Source organism: Cornus florida, unplaced genomic scaffold (genome assembly GCF_030987335.1).
Source record: "Cornus florida cultivar Cherokee Brave unplaced genomic scaffold, ASM3098733v1 CherokeeBrave_3.0.0_Hap2_Chr05, whole genome shotgun sequence".
Taxonomy (NCBI): Eukaryota; Viridiplantae; Streptophyta; class Magnoliopsida; order Cornales; family Cornaceae; genus Cornus; species Cornus florida.
The window spans coordinates 28,786,406-28,808,522 of NW_026775575.1; the positions used below are offsets into that span (position 1 = coordinate 28,786,406).

At 35.5% G+C, this 22,117-nt stretch overlaps 1 protein-coding gene across 1 annotated transcript in view; it reads left to right on the forward strand.

Annotated features, from left to right (window-relative positions):
* Positions 1-398: 398 nt before the first annotated feature.
* The window catches only part of LOC132309112 (zinc finger protein GAI-ASSOCIATED FACTOR 1-like), a 75,721-nt gene continuing 54,002 nt past the window's right edge, over positions 399-22,117 (forward strand). Inside the window, exons 1-2 of the mRNA XM_059807462.1 lie at positions 399-509; positions 594-696. Coding sequence (XP_059663445.1) covers positions 399-509; positions 594-696 — 214 coding nt within the window. The remainder of the gene's footprint in view (positions 510-593; positions 697-22,117) is intronic.

The following is a 22,117-nucleotide window of genomic DNA, read 5'->3' on the forward strand; positions in this document are numbered from 1 at the left end:
TTTTATACTTGTGCACTGATTTATACTTGTTGCTTTTGCAGATGCAGTGTAGGCAGAAGACTCTTACCAGAAAGTGTGTGGTCAGAGCTATACAGCCTCCTCCATCTCCTGAGGAGGAGTTATCACCTTTGTCTGAGCCTACCACATCTGCTTCTGCTTCTTTCAAGCCATCTTTCATGGAGGCACAAAGTCCTATTATCAGAGCGGTGCCCTCTCTCTCTTACTCCGGTAGGAAATTAAAGCCGGAGTTTAGATTTGACTGAGATTTATTTGTTGGGTTGGAGCAGACACAATGGTCTTGTGATAAGCTCACCCATAGGGGCATCGATGCTATTATGACTCTGGCAGACACTATAGTCTATCCCCGGTAGGTTGTTTTGTTTTTTAAGCATATCTAGATGGATAAGGATGACCAGCAGTTGATGCATATGACCATTGATGGTCAGGTCATTGACGTTTATATCCCTGCCATTGCTACTGCCTGCCGATGCCTCCATATTTCTCCATTGGTCACTAACTCTAAGGATCTACTGTACCCTATTATTCCTACTTATTCCTTAATGATGACCATGGTTGCAACACTATCTCCATAGGCTGCCTTTGAAGGCAATACATTTTCAGACCGGGTTGATATTGATCCCCGATATTGGTTCTTAGATTTTGTGTTACATCTCAATGCCTTCCCTTCAGGACATGGTACACATAGATGGGATGAGATTCTACAGGCCCTATACTATTTGAGCCAGGGTTGCTGGATTTCAGTTCCTGCTCTTATCTGGGAGATTATTCACAAGTTCTAGGAAAATCTGATCTTCAAGCACAATTCTAGAGCTGATGTTTGGCCTTTATTATATGGCCACCTGATTACACAGCTACTAATTGACCAGGGTTATTCCTTTGACCCAACTGAGATTCCAAAGACTGTCGCGCAGAGAGCAAGAAAGGCATATGACATGACGAAGTGGACCAAGACCTCAATGACTGTACCAAGAATAAGAAAAATAGAGAGCAGAAAAGGGAGAAAGCCCAACAGAGAGCCGCAGAGGATGCAGACGAGGGATTCCCGGGATCACCTTCTTCCAGACCTAGACAACAGCATCGCATTGATACTTCCACATCTACCTCGCAGCCAAATCTACCTCTCCCTACCCATTCATCTCAGCAGGCCAGCCCCTCACATGTCCCTCCTACAGAGCCGATGCCCCAGGCCGACACTCGATCCCATCATGCCAGTTCAGACTCTAGCTATAGAGCTAATCTATTTTAGCTACATAAAGATTTTATTTTGTTTAGAGCTGACATGACAGGGTGGCACGATGACATCACGAGGCATCATAATGATTTGGTGAGGAGGCATGATGATTTAGTCCAGCGATCTGACGATTTGAGGACCGACATTTCTAAGGCGAGGTAAGATATTTCCACATTGTGGATGGACATTCAGACATCGCTCACTCGACATAGCCGAGAGATGTCCGATATGCTCCATGTCATTGCCGATATAATGGCACCGGATGTTGCACCCTAATTCCACCATTCTCTCTCTATTACTTTTCCATGCTATGATATATTTTGATACACTGCTATTCTGGGATATTTTTGCACCGTTTTGATACTTTGCACTGGATATTTTGCATTACACTTGATACATATGGTTTTTGGATGTTGGTTTTAGATTTATCAGCATCTCTGGATTTTTGAATGTATCATATTATTGATTTCGATTTTGGATATTCTGAGTTTTACACTGCTATATGCTATGATTTTTGCCCAGTTCTCAGTTTCACCTCTCATTTATATCATTGATGCATATGCTTTGATAGTTGCTAGTGTGACCATTTTCAGACAGGTTTTTAGAATCTAAGTTTGGGGGTGCGCCTTCCAATGCTAACCTTTCATTGCCGAGTCCTATTTGTTACACCCATTTGGTATACTATTTCCATTATCTGTTACTTCTTTGTACATTGAGGACAATGCACAGATTAAGTTTGGTGGTGTGTTAGCATATTTTACATGTCGCACTTAGTTTCTATGTATGTGGTATGACTTGAGAGTTTTTAGCTATGATTTTAATCATTTGAGGACCATGATACTAAGAATTTAAAAATTGCTTGACTTGAGAGTCCAATAGTCCTTGCATGCCTTATGGATGCCATTTAGGAGTAATTTTTTTAAAAGATTGCTATCTTGCTTGCATTTGTGGTCCACATCATCTTGATTTTATGATTGTTTTGAGATTCAGTCTAGGATTCTAGACTAACACAGGCGCATATTAGCATTCATTTGTAGGGTACATGTTTTGTTTATTATTGATTTGGTTATATCCTAATAGAGCTAGTTGTGCTTTGAAAGTTTTCATTCTTGACAAAGGTGGATAGCAAAGTCTTTTCACTAAGTATCCAGGATTCTAGCCTCATCAAGCATTGAATTCTCACACCGGAAGGTGGAGGGCCCAAACTCTAGATTAAAAAAAATAAAGAAAAAAAATAAATAAAGAAGATATTTACAAAAGCAAATAAGTGAGGACTTCTTACCAAAGGTGAGGAGTGGGAAATGATTAGATGGAGGTAGTTTTGATTTGTAGTCTAGTTGATTTGAGCTTATAAGTCTTTAGGGGTGTCTCTACACCTAATGCCCTAAAGCTGTCCGGTTTGGGAGATTGACCTAATGCTCGCCTCGTGAATCTTCTAGAAAGCTTAAGAGATCACTACATTGCACCATGCTTCCATCTTTGATCCTAAAAATAAAAAAAAATTAAAAAAAATTGAGTAAAAAGAATAAGTGCACCTATTTGAATAAAGGTTTAATAAAATGTTCACTCTTTGTCTTAATGATCGGTACTAGATTTATGGGCTAGCTTGAGGCCGGATGTGATCATTTCTTTAGTTGGCTTAGATAGTAACATATTTGATGCTGGTTCACTTAGAAAGGATTCTAGAGTTGTTTTGATTTGCATGATCATTCTCTTGATATGTGGAGGACCATACTTGTTTGCTTGGTATTGAAATTTTATAGAATTGCTTAGAGATGGTTGAAAAATTGCATACTTGAGGTTATTTTCTCCCAATACTTGCTTTGTATGTTGGTGCCTCTTTAATAAGAAAGAGCTTAATATTTGTGGGTATCATTTCTATAAACCCTCACGAGACTTCACTTGTCCACTAGGGGTCACCTAGGGGTTTAAAAGGCTTATTGCATATGCTAAATTCAATCGTGTTCCCTATGAAAATGGCGTTATTCTTTCATTGCCTTCTAGTTCATAGTTACTTAGTTGTTAATTTCTTTCTTTTCTTTGTTGTTCATTGCTAGGGACTAGCAATATCAAAGTTTGGGGGTGCGATAAGTGCTCAAATGTGATGCATTTTAGCACCTAAACGAGGGTATTTTAATCCATTCATCTATCTTACTTTCCCATTTTAGTTTTAATTTGTGTTTTTGTCTATTTCAGGTCAATAAGGTTCAAACAGGCTAAAAAGTGCCTTTTAGCTCAATTTTGGAATTAAGAGGAAGATCCAGAAAAAGTCAGAAAAACTATACTGTTCAAGGTTCGATCGATTGAAGGAAGTCCTGATCGATCAAAGATATTTACAATTGATCGAGATGAAGGCGGTGCCAGCTCAATAGATAAGGTTGCCAGTTATCCAAAATATCTTGCCATGTCAGCTTCAATTCGATCAAAGTAAGTGTCCGATCGATCGAAGAAAGCTTTGATCGATCGAAGCAAGTGCTGGCAGTGGGCTGTCTAATTCCCAATCGCGTTCGAACTCCACCAACTTTTGTACCTGCGAGTTTGCACCAATCAAAGGCCTTATTTCTGACTTGTTACCTACTCAAAGAGGCTTGTATTAAAGTTAAATGAACTAATTTGTATAAGGTTGACAATTTTATTACCAATTATAGAAATAACTCTTAGATATTTCTCTCTCTAGAACTAGGGTTTTGGAGAAAAGCAAGGAGGAAGAAGATGGTGCCTACATTGAAAAAAACCCTTAAGGGTTTCATGACCATTACCATGAGTGGCTAAATCCTTCTCTTGGGGCTAGAGATACCCCATAGGCTTGTTTCCTAAACTTAGTATTTTGTAATTTTTATGGATTTTAGTTGTAAATGATGTTTTGACCATGAATTTATATAGATCTTGAGTTTCTACATGATTTGTATGGATTAATTCTTCTAATTGATCTTTTATTTCTATCAATATGTCTATGTTTGCTAGAATGAATGGTCATGTGCTTACACTAGGTTTTATGAGTTTGATGCATGTCTATGTGTGTTGGAATTATAAATCTAGTGATGGTCAAGGCATGGTACTTAATTGATTACTCTTGTGCTTTGTTTGATGGATCATGCTTATTTCTTTATGGATTGTGCTACCTCCTTAGCTTAATTAGTTTAATTTCCAAGTCATTAGTATAATTGTAGTGTAGTTGCTTTAATTTCCTAGATAGGTTGACAATCTATTCTTGTTGTTTGATGATCCATGCTTATGAGTGCAAGTAGTACATTTCTCTATATTTATGTGTGTGCATTAATTGTGGGTTTATTGAATGATTAATGGCTTAGTTTGATAGGTTGTGCTACTTACTAGATTGATTGGACAATTTATGTTTAATTTGTCATCCATGCTTTGTATTTCAATTAATGGCACACACACATTTGTTTTACAACATGAAACTCCCCTTAAATTGACAATTGCTAATGTTTAGTGAAGTAAAACTTAGTGGTGAACTCTATGCCCCAAGACCTTTCTCTCATTCTCTTTACCTTAATCTCTAGATTGATCTTCATTTGCATGTTTTTAATTAAATTATTAGTTGATTCAACCAACCAAAACCTTTATTTGATCATTCGACCTACTAATCCAATATTTATTCCATAGTATCTTGCAAATTCTCTAGGACGATCCCTACTCACTCTTGCTACGTTAGTAGTAGAAGTGGTTATGGCTTTTATAAATTTAAACTTGACCAAAAAGGCTTTCTTGAATCACACTCACTATCACACACACATTTTGGCATATACAAGTGGCCCTTGTAATTTTGTATATATTTGTCTTTATTTTGGTTTGATATGCCGAAACTTGTATCTTTCATTTGAAATATGTAATGTGTACTTAAGTGCACTTTTTGAGACTTATTTGACATGTATATAATGAGGCCAAGGTCCATTTACCTTTAAGTTTACTTTTATGCGCTTTGTTTTCTTAGTTTACTTATGAAAATTATGAAATTTGGAGGTTTGGTATGTGAAAATTTGTAAATGACATGTCTTAAAGCTATAGGCCATTGTAACACGCTTAAATATATATTTTACGTTTGTGTGCATGATTATTTTTGTACACAACACCAAACTTGGTGAAATGAACACTTGGAGCTACATGCATTTTTGTATTTTTTGAAAAATCTGATCTTAAGGGTATTTTGGTCATTTCCTTGAAAAATAAGAACTTCTTTCAATATGATCGTATGGAAGACATGATTTTCGGGGGGGGGGGGGGGTCACTTCACAACTTTTTTTCAAAAAATGTCATTTAAACCCTCATAATCCCATTTTGATCTCAAAAATTTGGTGTAACTTGGGTTGCTATTAGGGTGCTACCGAGTGCATCAATGCGAGGGCGTGGTGTGCCCCATTGCGCATGCGGCATGCGCCTGCGGGTGCCCATGGTGTCCTCCTTGGTAGCTTCTTAACCCGATTTTGAAATTATCATAACTTCTTTGTCCAGACTCTGAATCAGGCAATTCTTGAGTCTAACTTAGTTAATTTTTAGTTGTATATCCAATGGTATGCTTAGTAGCAACCAATTTTGTTTTAAAAAGGCCATTTTAACCCTAGGATAGTACTTATCTATTTTTAAAACATCGCTTCCGCACTTTATTTTCTTTGAGTTCCATGACCTCATGAAAGGTCATTTTGGTATATTTAGGATGTGTTATATCTCTAGAGACCTTAATTTTGTCTTTCACTTCAACATTCAGGATCCGTTATCGGATCAACCTTTAGGTCATCACAAGACGCACTGGCTTTTAAAACCAGGGCCATCACAAGTGGTTTCAGAGCTCTTAGGTTCGAAAACCTTGGACGACGGGTTTTGGGTGCATATCATGCTTTTGTTGACTTACTTTGATATGTTCGCATGCTTCTTGTTAATATGTTTTGGTATGATAACATGTATACGTGCTTTATATGCTTAAGTGTTTAGAAGCTTTCCTTAGTTGCTTTAACATGATTGTATACGACATACGTCTTCATACCTTATGTTTTCTTTCACATATTTTGTCATGCTATGTGGTTATATGCTTCTTGTTAACATGTTTGACATGTTTCCATGTTTAGGTGCTTATGTGGCCATCTGTTTAGAAGCTTTACTTTAACTATTTTATCACGACTATATGATACATGCATTGATGTGCTACTTATTCCATGCATTAACTGAGTGAATTATTTTTGGTCATAATGACTTATGTTGTTGTTTTTGACTTGTCCTTCGTGTATATAGCATCATGGTTAGGACGACGGGTTTTGGGGTTATCTTTGTGCTTCATATTTACTTGGCGACTGTTTTATATATGTACTTAAGTATATGAAGTGTTTAAAAGCATTCCTTGATTGTCATAGCATGGCTTATGTGTGTTTATGATAGTATGTTTCATGTTTACTAAGCACCTGTATGCTTACGTGCTTGTATGCTCAGGTGCTTAAGTGTTTCTGTGTTACGCGCATCTCTTATATGACACATGTGTTATTACATCCTCTATGTGCTTTGCTTTGCACATTTATTCGATGAGTCTCATGTGGTCACGAGTACTTGGAGATAATTGATTATGCTTCCTCATCACTCATCGTGTGTTGGGTTTAAACGGTTAATAGGATGTACGAGGAGCATGGAGCTTCTCATTCGAGATTCCTACGTTGTTAAATGCATTTTTGTTGGATCATGTTGGTTAGTTATTATATTGTGTGTACTATGTGTGTATGCTATTTGCCTAACATGATATAATTTTAAAGGTACTGAGAATGACGTGTGATGTATGCTAGGTTGGACTTTTATATACTAGTTGTTGAGCATGACTTAGTGTTAAGTGTTGATGTTGACCCTGTGTTAGGTAATAAGCATAGTAGTTCTACTCGTGTTCTTTGTTTTGATTATATCTACTTGTTATGTGACAGAGCATGTTATACATAGATTGTTTGTTACTTACATAAGTATGTTGTCTTGTCGCCATGTCTTATGCTATGTGTTTGGTATGTCTATGAGTATAAGTGAATATATACTACGTGCTTAATCTGTTTGTAGTGACAGAATAAGATGTAGTTTAGTAAGGTATTTTATTTTAAGATTCTATCATATGATGCATATAATTTTGGTGGCTTTCTTTTTATTTCATATTCCGTTTGAATTTATGCATTGTTCATGCTCGGTTAGGCGAGATTAATGCTAGGGCATTGTCTCTTGGAGTCCATGGTATTCTTAGACGCGTCTTTGTCTTCTGGGGTTTCTTCCTTGTATAGGAGGGATTCTTTTATAAAGTCTCCACGACGGGAACCTTCTTGTTTGTTTTGTCAGTTTGAGAGTTTTAAGATTTTAGGTTGGTGGTTGATTCAAGTAAGGCTCATATGAGCGTATAATTGTAGTCTTCATTTAATAGGATGAGACATTGGCCATGGAGGCACCGTTTCATCTCATTTTCTTTTGTTTCTTCATGCCGTAGTCATGGTTATGTTAGAGGTGTTGGTGTCATCTCTTAGGGCTTCGCGGTGATCTTGATGTGGTGACATCATTTAGGGTTTTGTTTCTAGTGTCTTAGGATGAAGAGTCAAGATAAACTTGAGTCCTTCTTTTGGGAGTTGGGAGGTTTGCCTTGTGAGCCTCAACGGTGAGGTTCTCGTGTCTGATCTTCTTAGAGTAATAGTTTAGGGATTTGATAGGTGTGTTAACCTAGGATCCTTCTTACATTACCTTGGACAACTCTTATAAGCTATGGTTGGGATGCGAATGGTTTTGTGTGATTATTTACATTGGCGCAATTAATTACTCTCCCTTGTCATTGGAAACTTAGAATTCTATAGAGTTCTTATCGGACTCTTCGGCATCTTGAGAGAAGTCCTTCATGTGGATGTCTTGTGATTAATAGTGTTGGAACTATCCATTACATTGTCATTTTGTTGTTTAATAGTCATTTTAGGGGAAGATTCCTTTCCTCGCAATGAGAGATTGGACTTATCCGAGTTTTAGGGGTACGTTTTCAGTGAGATTTTCCTTTTGAGAGGCATTTCATTTTACTTTTAATTTTGTAAAATTGCTATTTGTATAGTCACTCTCACGTGTTTATGTGCCTTGTCATTTTGAGCGTGCCTTAGGAACATGTTTAGGTTATTTGACTATGTATTGGTTAGTATGACGGTAGAGATAATACGTTTTTCATATGCTATATTTGTTTAACATGCTAGTGTCACTAGTAAGGTGTAGCTTGTCATTGCTTACTTGATCCCTATGTGATAGCTAGCTTATTTGATTTCCTTATGTATACTATGTGCTTGGTTATATGGTGTTATCTAGCTTATGTGATTTGCTGTTGCGAGTATGTATATACATTTTGTGATTTTGACATGGTCATTATATATATGTTTGTTTTCTGACTGTATATTTTATCTGGTTCTGACTATTTTTTCTTTCCTGCGCTGATGCATAGTGGTCTTGGTTGTCGGGATTGTGATGTGTAAGCTACGTAATTAACTCGAGTCCTTGAGGATTTGGTTGTTCTTAATAGTGAGTTTGATCTAGTGTTTGGATTCCTATGTGTAGCCTTGTGGTAGGTCTACTTTAGGATGGTGTGTGGGATTTTTGATGTAATATCCTTTAGTGAGAGTCGTTGTGACCAGGGAGGTGATGATGTTGTTCGATTTTGTAAAGTTCGATCCATTGGCTTGAGGGCACAGACTTGTCAGGCTTTGAATTCGTGACTGGTGTTGTTGACAACGGTGTTTTGAGACGTAAGATTTATTGATTTTTCTTATATTAAGGATTTGAGGCCTTAAGTGTAGTGGTGCCTATGACATCATTGTTAGAGTTCTGGGATTAGCCAAGATGGTCTGGCTGGACATCTTTGGACCATACCCCAAGTCTCACAAAATGCCTGGCTTCCGTAGTGCTTTGGGTAATGATTATTTTCGACATTAATATCATTTGTATCGAAAGGTTTCACAGGTAAACTTAGTGGAGGCATGTTATGAACTAGTGCATTGTACTATCATACTACTGTACAAAATTATGTGTTGTGGGTGAGTGTTAGTTGCCGTCGATGCTACCTTACTGACGAGTGAGTGTGGGCGGGCACTAGACGCTGTTAATGCTTTCACACATTTGAGTACGTTGTGGGCGGGTTCTAGTCACTATTCATACTGCCATGTTACTTTTAGTTAGATACCTGTGTGCGGTTGTGTTGGATTCCTTTGGTGAGTGACATAAGGTTGCCAAGTCAATTCCTTCAAAGAGTTGTCTCATGGTTCATGGTTTCGTGTCTTTTCCTTTGATCTTAAGGCTTTTGGAGTTATCCTTTAGCACTTCACGATCTATTCCTTAGTATGACCTTGTGTTTGGTTCTCGTCGAGACGTTCCTAATTTCAGGGACGAAATCTCTTTAAGGAGAGTAGGTTGTAATGACCTTGTCATTTTTCTTCCTTTCTTTTTCCTATTTTTACGAATTTTCTTTTTCCATTGATGTTTTCTTTTTTGAGTTTGGGTTTTGTCCCTTAGGGTCATCTTGAGTGCTCGGGAAGTAGCCCTCGACATTCCTTCCTTTGGTTATTGTATTGTCCTTGTGAAGACTGTATCTTCTCTCTTTTCCGACATTTTTTTTTTCTTTTTGTCTTTTTCCCTTTTATTGTTTCCTTTCACATAACCTCAAGGTTTGTGCTCGGATTGATCCCAAATTTGCATGCATCCATTATATTTGATTTCTATAAAATGTGTAGTTTTACTTTTTCAGAAAAGCATATTATTTGTTTACTTTTCTGAAAAGGGTATAAATGCTAGTTTCTTCAGAAATTTTTGCTTTTAGGGGTAATTGTGTAATTATTTTTCGTCTTAGGGACTATTTTGTAATTTAATTTGTGAGATATTTAGGGGAGGGACCATTTTGTAAATAATTTTTGAGATATTTTGGAAGATGGACCTTTTTGCAATTTATGTTTTGGGGATGGACTTTTTTTTGCAATTTTGGAAAGTGTGTGTGAGAGAGGTAGTGCTAGTGTACATAGTGAGTGGAGGGATGCATATTATTCCACTATCTCTTTTTCTTCCTCACTTTCTCTCTCTCCACCATTGAAGAAACCTTGAAACCCTAGACCTACCCCCTTAATTTTGAACCCTTTCCTCTCACCTTTTGGCTTAACCTTTGGGAAACAAAAGTTTCCCCTCATCCTCCTCTACCAAACCCTTGAAGGGTTTTCCATCTTGCGTTTGCTTTCTTTGGATTCTAGAGATTCAATTCTCTAGTGAGGTAGGAGGTGTTTTCATGTTTATAACTTTAGTGTTTTGTAAGTTTTTGAGTTTATATAAATTGTATTCATGTCTTCTTTACACTTTAAAAATTGTATATAGTTGTAATATGTGTGAAATTAACCTTAGACTTGATATTGTGCAAGTCCTAGACTTTATCTTTAACATATATTAAACTTGTTTCATTTGGATATGTTTTGAAATCTAGGGATTTTGTAACTAGCATGAAATTAACGTAGGACTTGATATTGTGTAAGGCCTAGACTTGATCTTTATTATATATTAAGCTTGTTTCAATTGGATATGTTTTAAAATCTAGAGATTTATTTGTGAGGCTTTATTAAATTCTATGTAATTGTTTTCTTTTATTTAATTGCGTATTTGATGTTGCATTTATGTTTACATTATGATTTAGAAGCTTATTGTATATATTTACATGGAATGAAATTACTATATTAATAGTATAGTGGTGGTTTACCTTTATCTATCTATCTATCTATATATATATATATATATATATATATATATATACATATATTGTGTATTTGATAATGTTTTAAACTTTAAATTATTAAATTAGAACTTGTTTTATACTTACACAATTAGACCTTATGTATTGATAACATAGTTGTAACTTGTAGCAGTTCACATTGTGAATTTGATATATCACATGAGGACTTAGGGCATGATTTGTGTGTAATCCAATTTGTTTGTGCATGGAAGGTGCCTTATTGCATTGCGTATATATATAATATATATACGTTGTTGTATAATTTGTTGATTTTAGATTCTTGGGGTATCGTTGTTGTGACTATGACTAGAGTATGGCTCTAGGGCGGGAGGTAAGAGTTCTCCCCAAATTTAGTGCGCACTTAGGGAGGTTACCCACGGGCTAGTAACCCAAAATTAACCAATTTCGTTGGTTTTATTCCGGCAGGATGTCCAAGTATATCCACTTTGTTTGATTTCGCATTTCATTTCAAGTTGATGACATTAAATCTTGCAACTTGTTGTTTCATTTATTTGATTTCGTGTTTTGATTTCAAGTTGATAACATTATGAAGTTGTAACTTGTTGTTATATATTCAGTTCTCCAATTTTGTTAAATTACATCAATATTGTGGTTTATGCTGGAAATATTCTAAGGTAGCTTAGGATGATCACATAATCTCACTTTGGACACAGACTTTTGGTGGCATGAACCACATTGATCGGTTTATACTAAACTTGCAAAACCATTAAAACTTTAGGTTACACGTACGTTCATTTCCTACGAGTAACTTGTTTACTCACCCTAGTTGTTTGGGATATTTTTAGGAAAGAAAACTTTGTTTTGGGATGCACAACATCCCTAGGTTTGTTTGGTAGCTTGGAGTACCTTAGAATATTTTGTATACATGCACGTGTTAGCATGTTCGTCTTTATTTTGGTTTTATATGCCAAAACTTTTATCTTTCATTTGAAATATGTATTGTGTACTTAAGTGCGCACCTTTTGAGGCTTATTTGACATGTATGTAATGAGGCCAAGGGCCATTTACCTTTAAGTTTTCTTTTATGCTCTTTGGTTTGTTAGTTTACTTATGAAAATTATGAAATTCGGAGGTTTGGTATGTGAAAATTCGCAAATGACATGTATTAAGGCCATAGGCCATTGTAACATGCTTAAATATATATTTTACGTTTGCGTGCATGATCATTTCCGCACACAACACCAAACTTGGTGAAATGAACACTTAGAGCTACATGCATTTTTGCATTTTTTGCAAAATCTGATCTTAAGGGTATTTTAGTCATTTTTTTGAAAAATAAGAACTTCTTTTGACATAGTCATATGGAAAACATGATTTTAGGGGGGGGGGGGTCACTTTATAACTTTTTTTGTAAAAAAATGTCATTTAAACCCTCAAAATCCCATTTCAATCTCAAAAATCTGATGTAACTTGGGTTGTTGTCAGGGTGTTGCCATGTGCACCAGCGCGCGCGCGCGTTGTGCACCATCACACGTGCGGAGTGCGCCCGCCGGTGCCCATGGTGTCCTCCTTGGCAGCTTCTTAACCTGATTTTGAAACTATCATAACTTCTTCGTTCGGACTCCGAATCAAACGATTTTTTAGTCTAACTTCGTTGATTGTTCATTATCTATCCAATGGTGTGCTCGATAGCACCCACCTTTTTTTTTTGAAAAGATCATTTTACCCCTAGGGTAGTACTTATCCGTTTTTAAAACGTCGCTTCCGCACTTTCTTTTCATTGAGTTCCGTGACCTCATGGAAGGTCATTTTGGCGTCTTTGGGATATGTTATATCTCTAGAGATCTTTATTTTGTCTTTGACTTCCGTATTCGGGATCCGTGATCAAATTAACCTTCGGGTCATCATAGGATGTACTGCTTATAAAACTAGGGCCATCACAGGTATTTCTAGATTTCATAGCAACTCAATGTCTAAAATGAGTCTCACATCTCTGGTATACAACATCTAGACTGAAAGGAATCGTCGAATCTTTAAAAAGAAGAGACGCTCTGTAAATTCAATCATGAATCTCACCTTAGAATCTGTCAAAACCAAATTACTATCATCCTTAATCTCTGACTCCCTCAATGCTAGAAGAATTGCAGGTGAATAGGAGCACCATGAGTCTGTCGTCCGCCCACCTGCAAAGCCACCGGATCACAGAGATAGGGTCTGAGGAAATAGAGGCTTCTTCGCTATGAACATCGGATTTGTACATTTTTTTTCCTTCCTGGTCATTTTCCTTCCTTTCCTTTTTTTCCATTTTTAGGGATTAATTTTTTTTCGTTGATATTTTTTTTCGCGTAACCTCATTTTTTGTGTTCGAAGTTGATTTTTGACCTCACGTGCTTTCATTCCTGTTGGTTTCCCTGAAAGGCATAGCTTTACTTTTGGTAAAAACCTCACTGATTGTTTCTTTTTCCCACAGGGGCGAGGATGAAAAGATTCTTCAGAAACATTTTCATTTTTTGGAGTATTTTTCATAAATATCTTTTAAAAATATTTTGATTTGGGTATTTTTAAGAAAATATCTTTTGCAAGATATTTTCATTTAGGTAACTTGCATAGTTATCCTTTTGCGTAGGGGCCTTTGTGCAATTAATGAAAGTTAATTGCAAAGTGTCTCTTTTGAGTTTGGATCCTTGAACGGGATTCATTTTCAAATTTCATCGAGTCGTGTACTCTTAGGAATGTTTTCCGGTCATTCCTTGTAGTTTTAAGGTTTTTGACCCCAGTTGTCGTCGAACTTGTTCGGGCATATCTCTCTGCTCGGGACTTGGTTTTCGATACCATTTCTTCCATTGTTCTTTTTTTTTTTTTTTTATCATTTCGGTTCTTTTTCATTCATGGTGTTTTGCCGTTTGAGTGCGTTTGAGCAAATTCCACTTTTTAGGGCCGAGTGGGACCCGTTCCGGGCACTTTTTGAGATTTTTATAAATAGGGGGTGAGAGACAAAATTTTTAAAAGCTCTCTCGTCTTCTCCATGGCTGACAGCCATGGCAACCTAGGGCTTCCACCCTTCTTCCTTTCTTTTGGACTCTTCCTTCTTTGATTTTTCCGTCGACGACTAAGGCTTTAATGTCGGCCTTGACGAGGCTTTCGATTCTAACCGATTGCAATCTCATTTTGGCCATTTTTTGAGTTTATGTTTGAAGTCAAGTTTAGATTTAGGTGTTGCTGCTTGAGGGTTTATGTTTCACCTTGTTGTTCGCGACAAAACCCCGAAGTGGCGTCGCATTCGAAAAGGTTTCATTTTGGTAGGATTTGAGATTTCATCTCAAATTGAGGTAGGGGTTATTGTATGTTTATTTTCTAAGTGTTTAGGTGTTTTTGGAGCTTAATATATATTGTTAACATGCTTGATAAACCATAGTATTGTGTATAGATTGAAAATTTTTGAATGACTTAGGGTTTAGTGATTTAATAGCATGTTTGGTGTGTATATATGTTTAGCTTGCCAAATTGTAGTCGATATATGTATTGTGTAGCTAAATCCATGATTTAAAGGCATGCTTAGCTTATATATATAATGTGTAGAGATAACATGAAAATAGAGACTTGCAGAATTATAGCTTAAGTGTATGATATAGCTTGTTTGATAATTCAAAGCCTTGGAAGCATGTATATCTTGCCATAGGTAAATTGTTTCATTTACTAAATTATTTGATTTTAGAGACTTTTCATGTTAGAATGATAATCTCTTGAAATGTAGTGCATTAATTACCTTGTGAGCATGTTACTAGACTTGCGCAGAATTAGTACTTGTAGCCTCTTAAAATGGTAATTGGACTTAGCATGATATAGGATATCATTGTCTTGAAAAGTTTATTTAAATATATCTTACATAGGTATATAGCTTGTTTAGAATATCATAATTGATTTCCTTGGAAGCTTGTTACTAAATTGTAGCTTATTTGGTACTTGTGGCTTAGGATGGTAAGTTGGCTCAATTGTTGTAATATATTCTTGTTTTATGTATAAATCGCATATCGGAGACTTGACATGTCATATGCCATTTAGACTTGAATTTTAAGACATGGTTTGTGTGGATTTAACCTTACTTATGTATAGAACATGGTTACTTGCATTGTTGATTTGTATAGTTTTGAACTTGTTGATTTTGGAAAGCTTATAAGGACATAATATATGTGATGGCTAGTGATGAGCGCTGAAAAGTGCGCTTTTAAACCCCTTAAGCTTGAGTGTTCTAGGACCTTTATCTATCTTATTTTCCTGTTTTAGTACTTATTTGTTTTTTTGTCTATTTCAAGTCAATAATGTTAAGGCCTTTTTGGAGTCAAACTAAGTCTTAATGAGGATCCGGAGCAAAAGGAAGCTGATTTGGAGCAAAATGAGGCTAATGCTAAAAAACTGCCAAGTTGGATCGATCTAACTTTTTCTAAGATCGATCGCTTTTTCTGAGATCGATCGAAGTTGGATCGATCGAAAATAAAAGTTGGATCGATCGAAGAAAAAGTCTGATAGATCGAACTTTTGCTGGCAGCAAGCTGTCTTATTCCCGCGTGCGCCCAAAACTCCCACCTTCCACATAGTACGGGATTAGATATTTTTGGAGCTATATTCCTAACTTAGTGACTAAGAAAAAGACCTTCTATATAAAGCGAAGTGACCCATTTTGTAAAGAAGCTTTTATCATTTTATTTTTTACATTGTAATTTATATTTCTCTCTCTAGTACAGTTAGAGATTAGGGTTAGAAGAAAAGAGGGAAGTGGAGGCACATCTCAAGACCCATCTCTAGATCCACTCTCTCTCCATCTCTAGAGCTTTAAAGAAAAAGAAGAAGAATAGGAAGAAGAAGATGGAGCCATGTTTGGACCTTACCCTTGAGGGTTTGATGACCACATCCACCTCCTCTATGATTGGCTAGATCTACACTTAGGGCTTAGATGAGCCCTAAGTCATGTGTAATCTAAACCCTTGTATTTCTATTTTTGGGGATTTATATATATTGTTGTGATTAGTGTTCTAGCCTTGTGAATTTAATGAATCTTGGTATATTTCTATGATTTTCTATGGTTTAATTCTTCCTATTAATTTTCTAGTTTATTTACATGTCTATGTATGATTAAATTAGGAATTATTTCTCATATGATTCATATGGTTTAATTCTTCCTATTGATTTGCTATTTTAATTACATGTTGTCTTATGTGTGATTATTTGGGGAATTGATCTCTACACTAGATTCTCTATGTTGGTTGCATGTCTATGTGTGATTAATTAAAGATTTAGTGATGGCTACACATGGGTTTTATTAAATGGGTTTGTCAATTAATTTGATGGATTATACTTATGCTTGATGGGTTGTTCTACAATTTAATTCATGCTTATAGGTAGGTAGACAATCTATACTTAGTTTGATATTCCATGGCTTATTATTGCAAATTTCATGATTCTCTAGATTGATGTGTGCTATAATTGTTACTAATTTGATGGGTCATGCTTAGATTTGATGGGTTGTTCTACACTTAGTTTAAGTAGACAATTCACTCTTTAATTTGATGGTCCATGCTTAATATTGCAATTGGTAGTCGCATTTTGCTCACAACAATGTATTCCCCATTAATGGAAAGCAAGTGGTTAATTACATGAGCTTAGTGGTGATTCCAACACCCTAAGACCTCTATTCATATCTCTTAAATCCCTATCTCTCACTAGTTTATTTTAATTGCATTTTAATTTCATTGCACCTTAGTTTAATCAAACCAATATCTCTCTTTGCAATCTTTTGATATACTAGAGTCAAAGTTAAATTCCAACACGTATAATCCCTTGGGACGATCCCTACTCACTCTTGCTACGTTAGTAGTAGTGGTGGTAGTGGTTTTTATAAATTTAAACTTGACTTAAAGGCTTTTCTTGAACCGCACATTCACTACATTATTTTGGCATTCCCAAGTGGCCTCGTCAGCTAGGGTTCAGCTCTAATACAGGGACAAGAGTCTCCCTATGTCATAAGTGCGCACTAGATAGTACCTTGTGGGTCACAATTACCTAGAATAACTTGTTTGGTCTATGACCACATGTCCTAGTCCTTCCACTATTTGATTTCGCATTCAATTTTCAAGTTGTTAATCATGGATTACTTGTAGCTTGTGATTTGGTGCATGAAGTTTCACTTACATTTAGTATACTTGTACCTAGTATGCTTGTGAGTTGTATATTTCATTTCATCATAGTTTAGTACACTTGAACTTGTATACTTGAATGCCATGAATATCAATATTTCTTAGTACACTTGTGAATATATACTTGTATATATATTGCGTTCTGTTTTAATATTGTTTAGTGTACTTGTAGATGTATACTTGGTTATATTGAGTATTTAGTTTTCAATATTGTTTAATGTACCTAGTATGTGTACTTGTACTGTGTGTACTTGTCTTGTGCATATTTCATTTATCTTAGTATACTTGTGCTTGTATACTTGATTTACAAGGTTCTTCGTATTAATTATGTATGTGTAAGTATGCTTAGATATTGCATATCTTGTTTTAATATGGTTTAGTATACTTATAAGTGTATACTTATATGTTATGCATTGTGTTTTAACATTGTTTAGTATGCTTGAGCATGTGTACTTGTATGTTGTCTTTCATTTCAATTGCTTGAGTAGCTTGAGATGATCTCTTAGTTCACCTTGGAATATAGACGTTAGGAGGAATGATCCTTTGTGATGATCTATGTTGAACTTGCATGGCATTTGAAACTTTAGGGTATACGCATGCACTTCTTCCTACGAGTAACTTGTTTACTCACCCTAGTTGTTGGGATATTTTTAAGTACGGATACCTTATTTTGGGATACACAACATCCTTAGGTCACCTTGTATATTTTGGAGTACCTTCATGTAATTTAACGAGTATGTAAGCGTTAGTATGCATCGTTTTGTCATTTTATGTTGTAATGTACAGTTAAGTAAAAATGTCATTTTTGCCTTGAAACTTGTAATGTGTGCCTAAACACACTTTTTGACATTCATTTTATGTATATGATATGTGGCCAAGGGCTAAACTTTATTTGAAATCACATGAATGTAATGAATGTGGAAATTTGCCTTAAATGAGAATAATATGAAAGCAAAGGGTTTTAACATGTTATTTTTGCACCAGAGCATGCATTGTGTATTGACATTTACTTTTTGGCATTCATTTAATATGTATGAGGTATGGCCAAGGGCCAAACACCGTTTGAATTATGACTATGCACATTGGTTTCAAATTTTACCTTCTAAAGGCAAATAATGCAAATTTTAAGGTTTGACATCTGAAATTTTGCAAATGACTTGTATTGAGGCCATAGTCCATTAGAACACACGTAAATATGTATATTACAATTACATGTATGTTCACTTTGCGCACAACATTACATTTGCATGAAATGGTTGTTGTGTTTTTCTTTTAAAGAGTATTTTCTCACTTTGGAGGTTTGGGTAATTCATATTTTGCATCGGGGTTATTTTAAGGCCATAGACCTTTCACGTGCGCTTAAAAACACTTTTTACGTTTGTGTGGATGTTTATTTTTGCACACAACATGGTTTTGCACAAAATAAACACCTTGAACCTCATGAAAGTTGGTTTTTTTGCCAATCTGATTTAAAGGGCATTTTGGGTATTTCACTTGAAAAATATATGTTGGTTATGACATGGTTGACCAGAAAGTCAATCAAGTGAGTAGCACAACCTATCAAATAAGGCTATTAACCATTCAATGAAACCCCAATTAATGCACACACATAAATCTAGAAAAATGTACTACTTGCACTCATAAGCATAGATCATCAAATAACAAGAGTGAATTGTCTTCCAATCTAGGAAATAAAAGCAATTACACTACAACTATGCTAATGACATGAAAATTAAACTAATTAAGCTAAGGAGGTAGCATAATCTATCAAGAAATAAGCATAATCCATCAAACAAACCATAAGAGTAATCAATTAATGTGACGACCCAACTTTTGTAACCCGGTGCGTCAGTGTTGACCAAAAGATAACCCGATAACGGATCCGAAATGCGGAAGTGAAAGATGTTCAAAGCAAGAGAAAAGAACAGATTTTGAGTCATGGACAAGCGCTTGTCCAATGCCAAAGCACCGAACGCTCGTTCGGCACTCATCAATGCCGAGCGCTCATTCGACACTCATCAGCATTGAGCACCTGTTCAGCACTCATCAACGCTGAGCACCCGTTCGGCACTCATACAAAGTCAGTCGTTCTGACTTATAAGGTCTGTTGTTCTAACTTATATGGTCAGGCGTTCGGACTTACATGGTTAGGTGTTCGGACTTACATGGTCAGGCGTTCTGACCTACATGGTCAAGCATCTTGACGGAAGGGTCAAGTGTTCGGACTTACATGGTCAGGCGTCTCGACCTACATGGTCAAGTGTTCTGACAGAAGGGTCAAGCATCCGGACTTATATGGTCAGGCATTCTGACCTACATGGTCAGGTGTTCTGACGGAAGGGTCAAGCGTTCTAACCTACATGGTCAGGCATTCTAACGGAAGGGTTAAGTGTTCAGACTTATATGGTCAGGCATTCTAACCTACATGGTTAGGCGTTCTGACCTTCATAATCGGGCGTTTTAACTGCCGAACGACGAAACAGAAAGTAACAATCAGCCGAACGACGAAACAAAAACAAGAAAGCAGTCGAACGACATAACAGACAATAGAAAACAGCCGAACGACGGAACAGAAACAATTTTGAGTCTAACCATAAGACTGTACATGCATTCCAAATGATCCGAAACAAGTTTAAAACATACTTATGAACTTTAAAATTAATAGCCCTTGGCCTCATGTTATACATACACACAAAATAAATGTCAAAAGGTGTGCTTATACACACATTACATGTTTAAAATCAAAAATACACATTTTGACATATAAGGCTACAAGTGGCTTTCCAAACCAACCTTTACAAGAATGGAAACCTTCAAGTCCACAAATCATCCAAGCATAACGAGAATCTCAACCTTGATTCCTGTACCTTAAAAATGTCTCCGGTAACTTTGGGGTGAGTAACATAAAGCTACTCATGGGAGATGAGCATGCAATGACCTAATGTTTTACAAGATTATCTTATTAATGTAAAACAATTCAAAAGGATATGCCACTTAACGTCTATGTCAAAGGTGAGACTCAGGGAGCATCCTAAGCTACCTTAGATCATTTCTAGCATAAATCACATCATTCATGCAATTCAAACAACATAGAGGCATGTTATACAAGGTAACAAGACATAGATTCTCAAAGCCATCAACTTGAAATCTAAAATATGAAAACAACTAAAGTGGGTCATGCTACCTAACGTCTATGTTCTAAATAAATCTATAGGATCATTCCTAAGATACATTTGAACATTTTAATATAAATGTACTTAACAGTCTGTAATGATTCATTAAAAATCATAATGCCTAAATGTACTTAACAACATTAAAACTGCGATGATTCATTAAAATCATAACGCATAAATGTACTTAACAGCATTACAACTGAGATGATTCATTAAAATCATAATGCATAAATGTACTTAACAACATTACAACTGAGATGATTCATTAAAATCATAATGCATAAATGTACTTAATAACATTATAATTGCGATGATTCATTAAAATCATGATGCATAAAATTACTTAACAACATTATAACTGCGATGATTCATTAAAATCATAATGCGTAGATGTACTTAACAATATTAAATCGCCAATAACCAAAATCACAAGTCACAATTAAACATTGGTTGTCAACTTGAATTTGAATAAGAAAACAAATAGTAGAAGACTTAGACATCAAATCTAGAGTACTGCCGAAACCTAAATGGTTATTTCGGGCACTAACCCACTAGCAATACCACCCTAGTGTGCACTATCCCAAATGGGGAGAACTCGTACCTCCCGCACTAGAGTCAAACTCTAGCCATAAAAATTGTAACAATGTCCCATGTGACTCCAAAATAAATAAGTTAACAACTTATATACGAATTTAAATAATGCACGAAACTACCTTCATGCACAAGTAGGTTGAAACCACAGAACACATGCTCTAAATCCACAACTACTATAGCATGACAAATGTCGAATCTTCAAAGTGTGATTCATTATACGCTATAATAACATCACATGTCGAATCTTTAATATGCAATTCGTTACACATTATAACAATATAATTAAATATTGAAAACGTAAACTCATGTATCCATTATAAGTCAAAAATCATGATTTAAACATACTACCAATGTCAAACACATGATTAAATCAATAATGCAATAGAAACAGAAATTAATTAAATAAACTAATTAATTCTTCTAGATTTCAAATCTCAATCAAATGATCCCTAATTAATATATGTTAAACAACATAGCATGGTCATTACATACATTTATTCAAAATCTTAATTAGGCCAATAGAACCATTAAATAGATTTTAATTAATTCTTATAATTAAAATCTTAAGATTTTTAAAATCATCCAAATGCTCTCAATTTAACGTAGGTTAAAGAACATACCAAGGCCTATTCTAATATCACATTACAAGTTGATTTCATGCAAGTTACAACCATGTGAATTAAACTTTCATAAAAGAAAATTATTAAATAAATGTTGCAACTCTTATTCAAATAACCACAATTTAATATATGTTAACAAACATACCAAAGCCTAATTTACTAGCATGCCACAATTGAATTCTAAGTTGTATACCATCATGAGAATTAAATCTTAAACATAGAAAATAATTAAATTAATTTCTAGAACTTGAACTAAAGCGTGCATAAAAGTTGTATAAGCTTCTGAAATAATCAATACAAAATTAATATAAAACTAAGACATCCCCTACCTCATTTTGAGATGAAAATCTCAAAAGCCACCAAAATGAAATCGCTCCAAATCGGACGATACTTTGGGGTTTTGTCGTGGACAACACGGTGATCATTAAACCCCAAGGAAGTCCTACCAAAATTCTAACTTGGCTTCAAACTTGAACTCAAAAAATGGCCAAAATGAAATTCCAATAAGGGGGAAAGGAAAATCTCACCAAGGCCTACAATAAATGTTTAAGCCCTACGGCATTTAC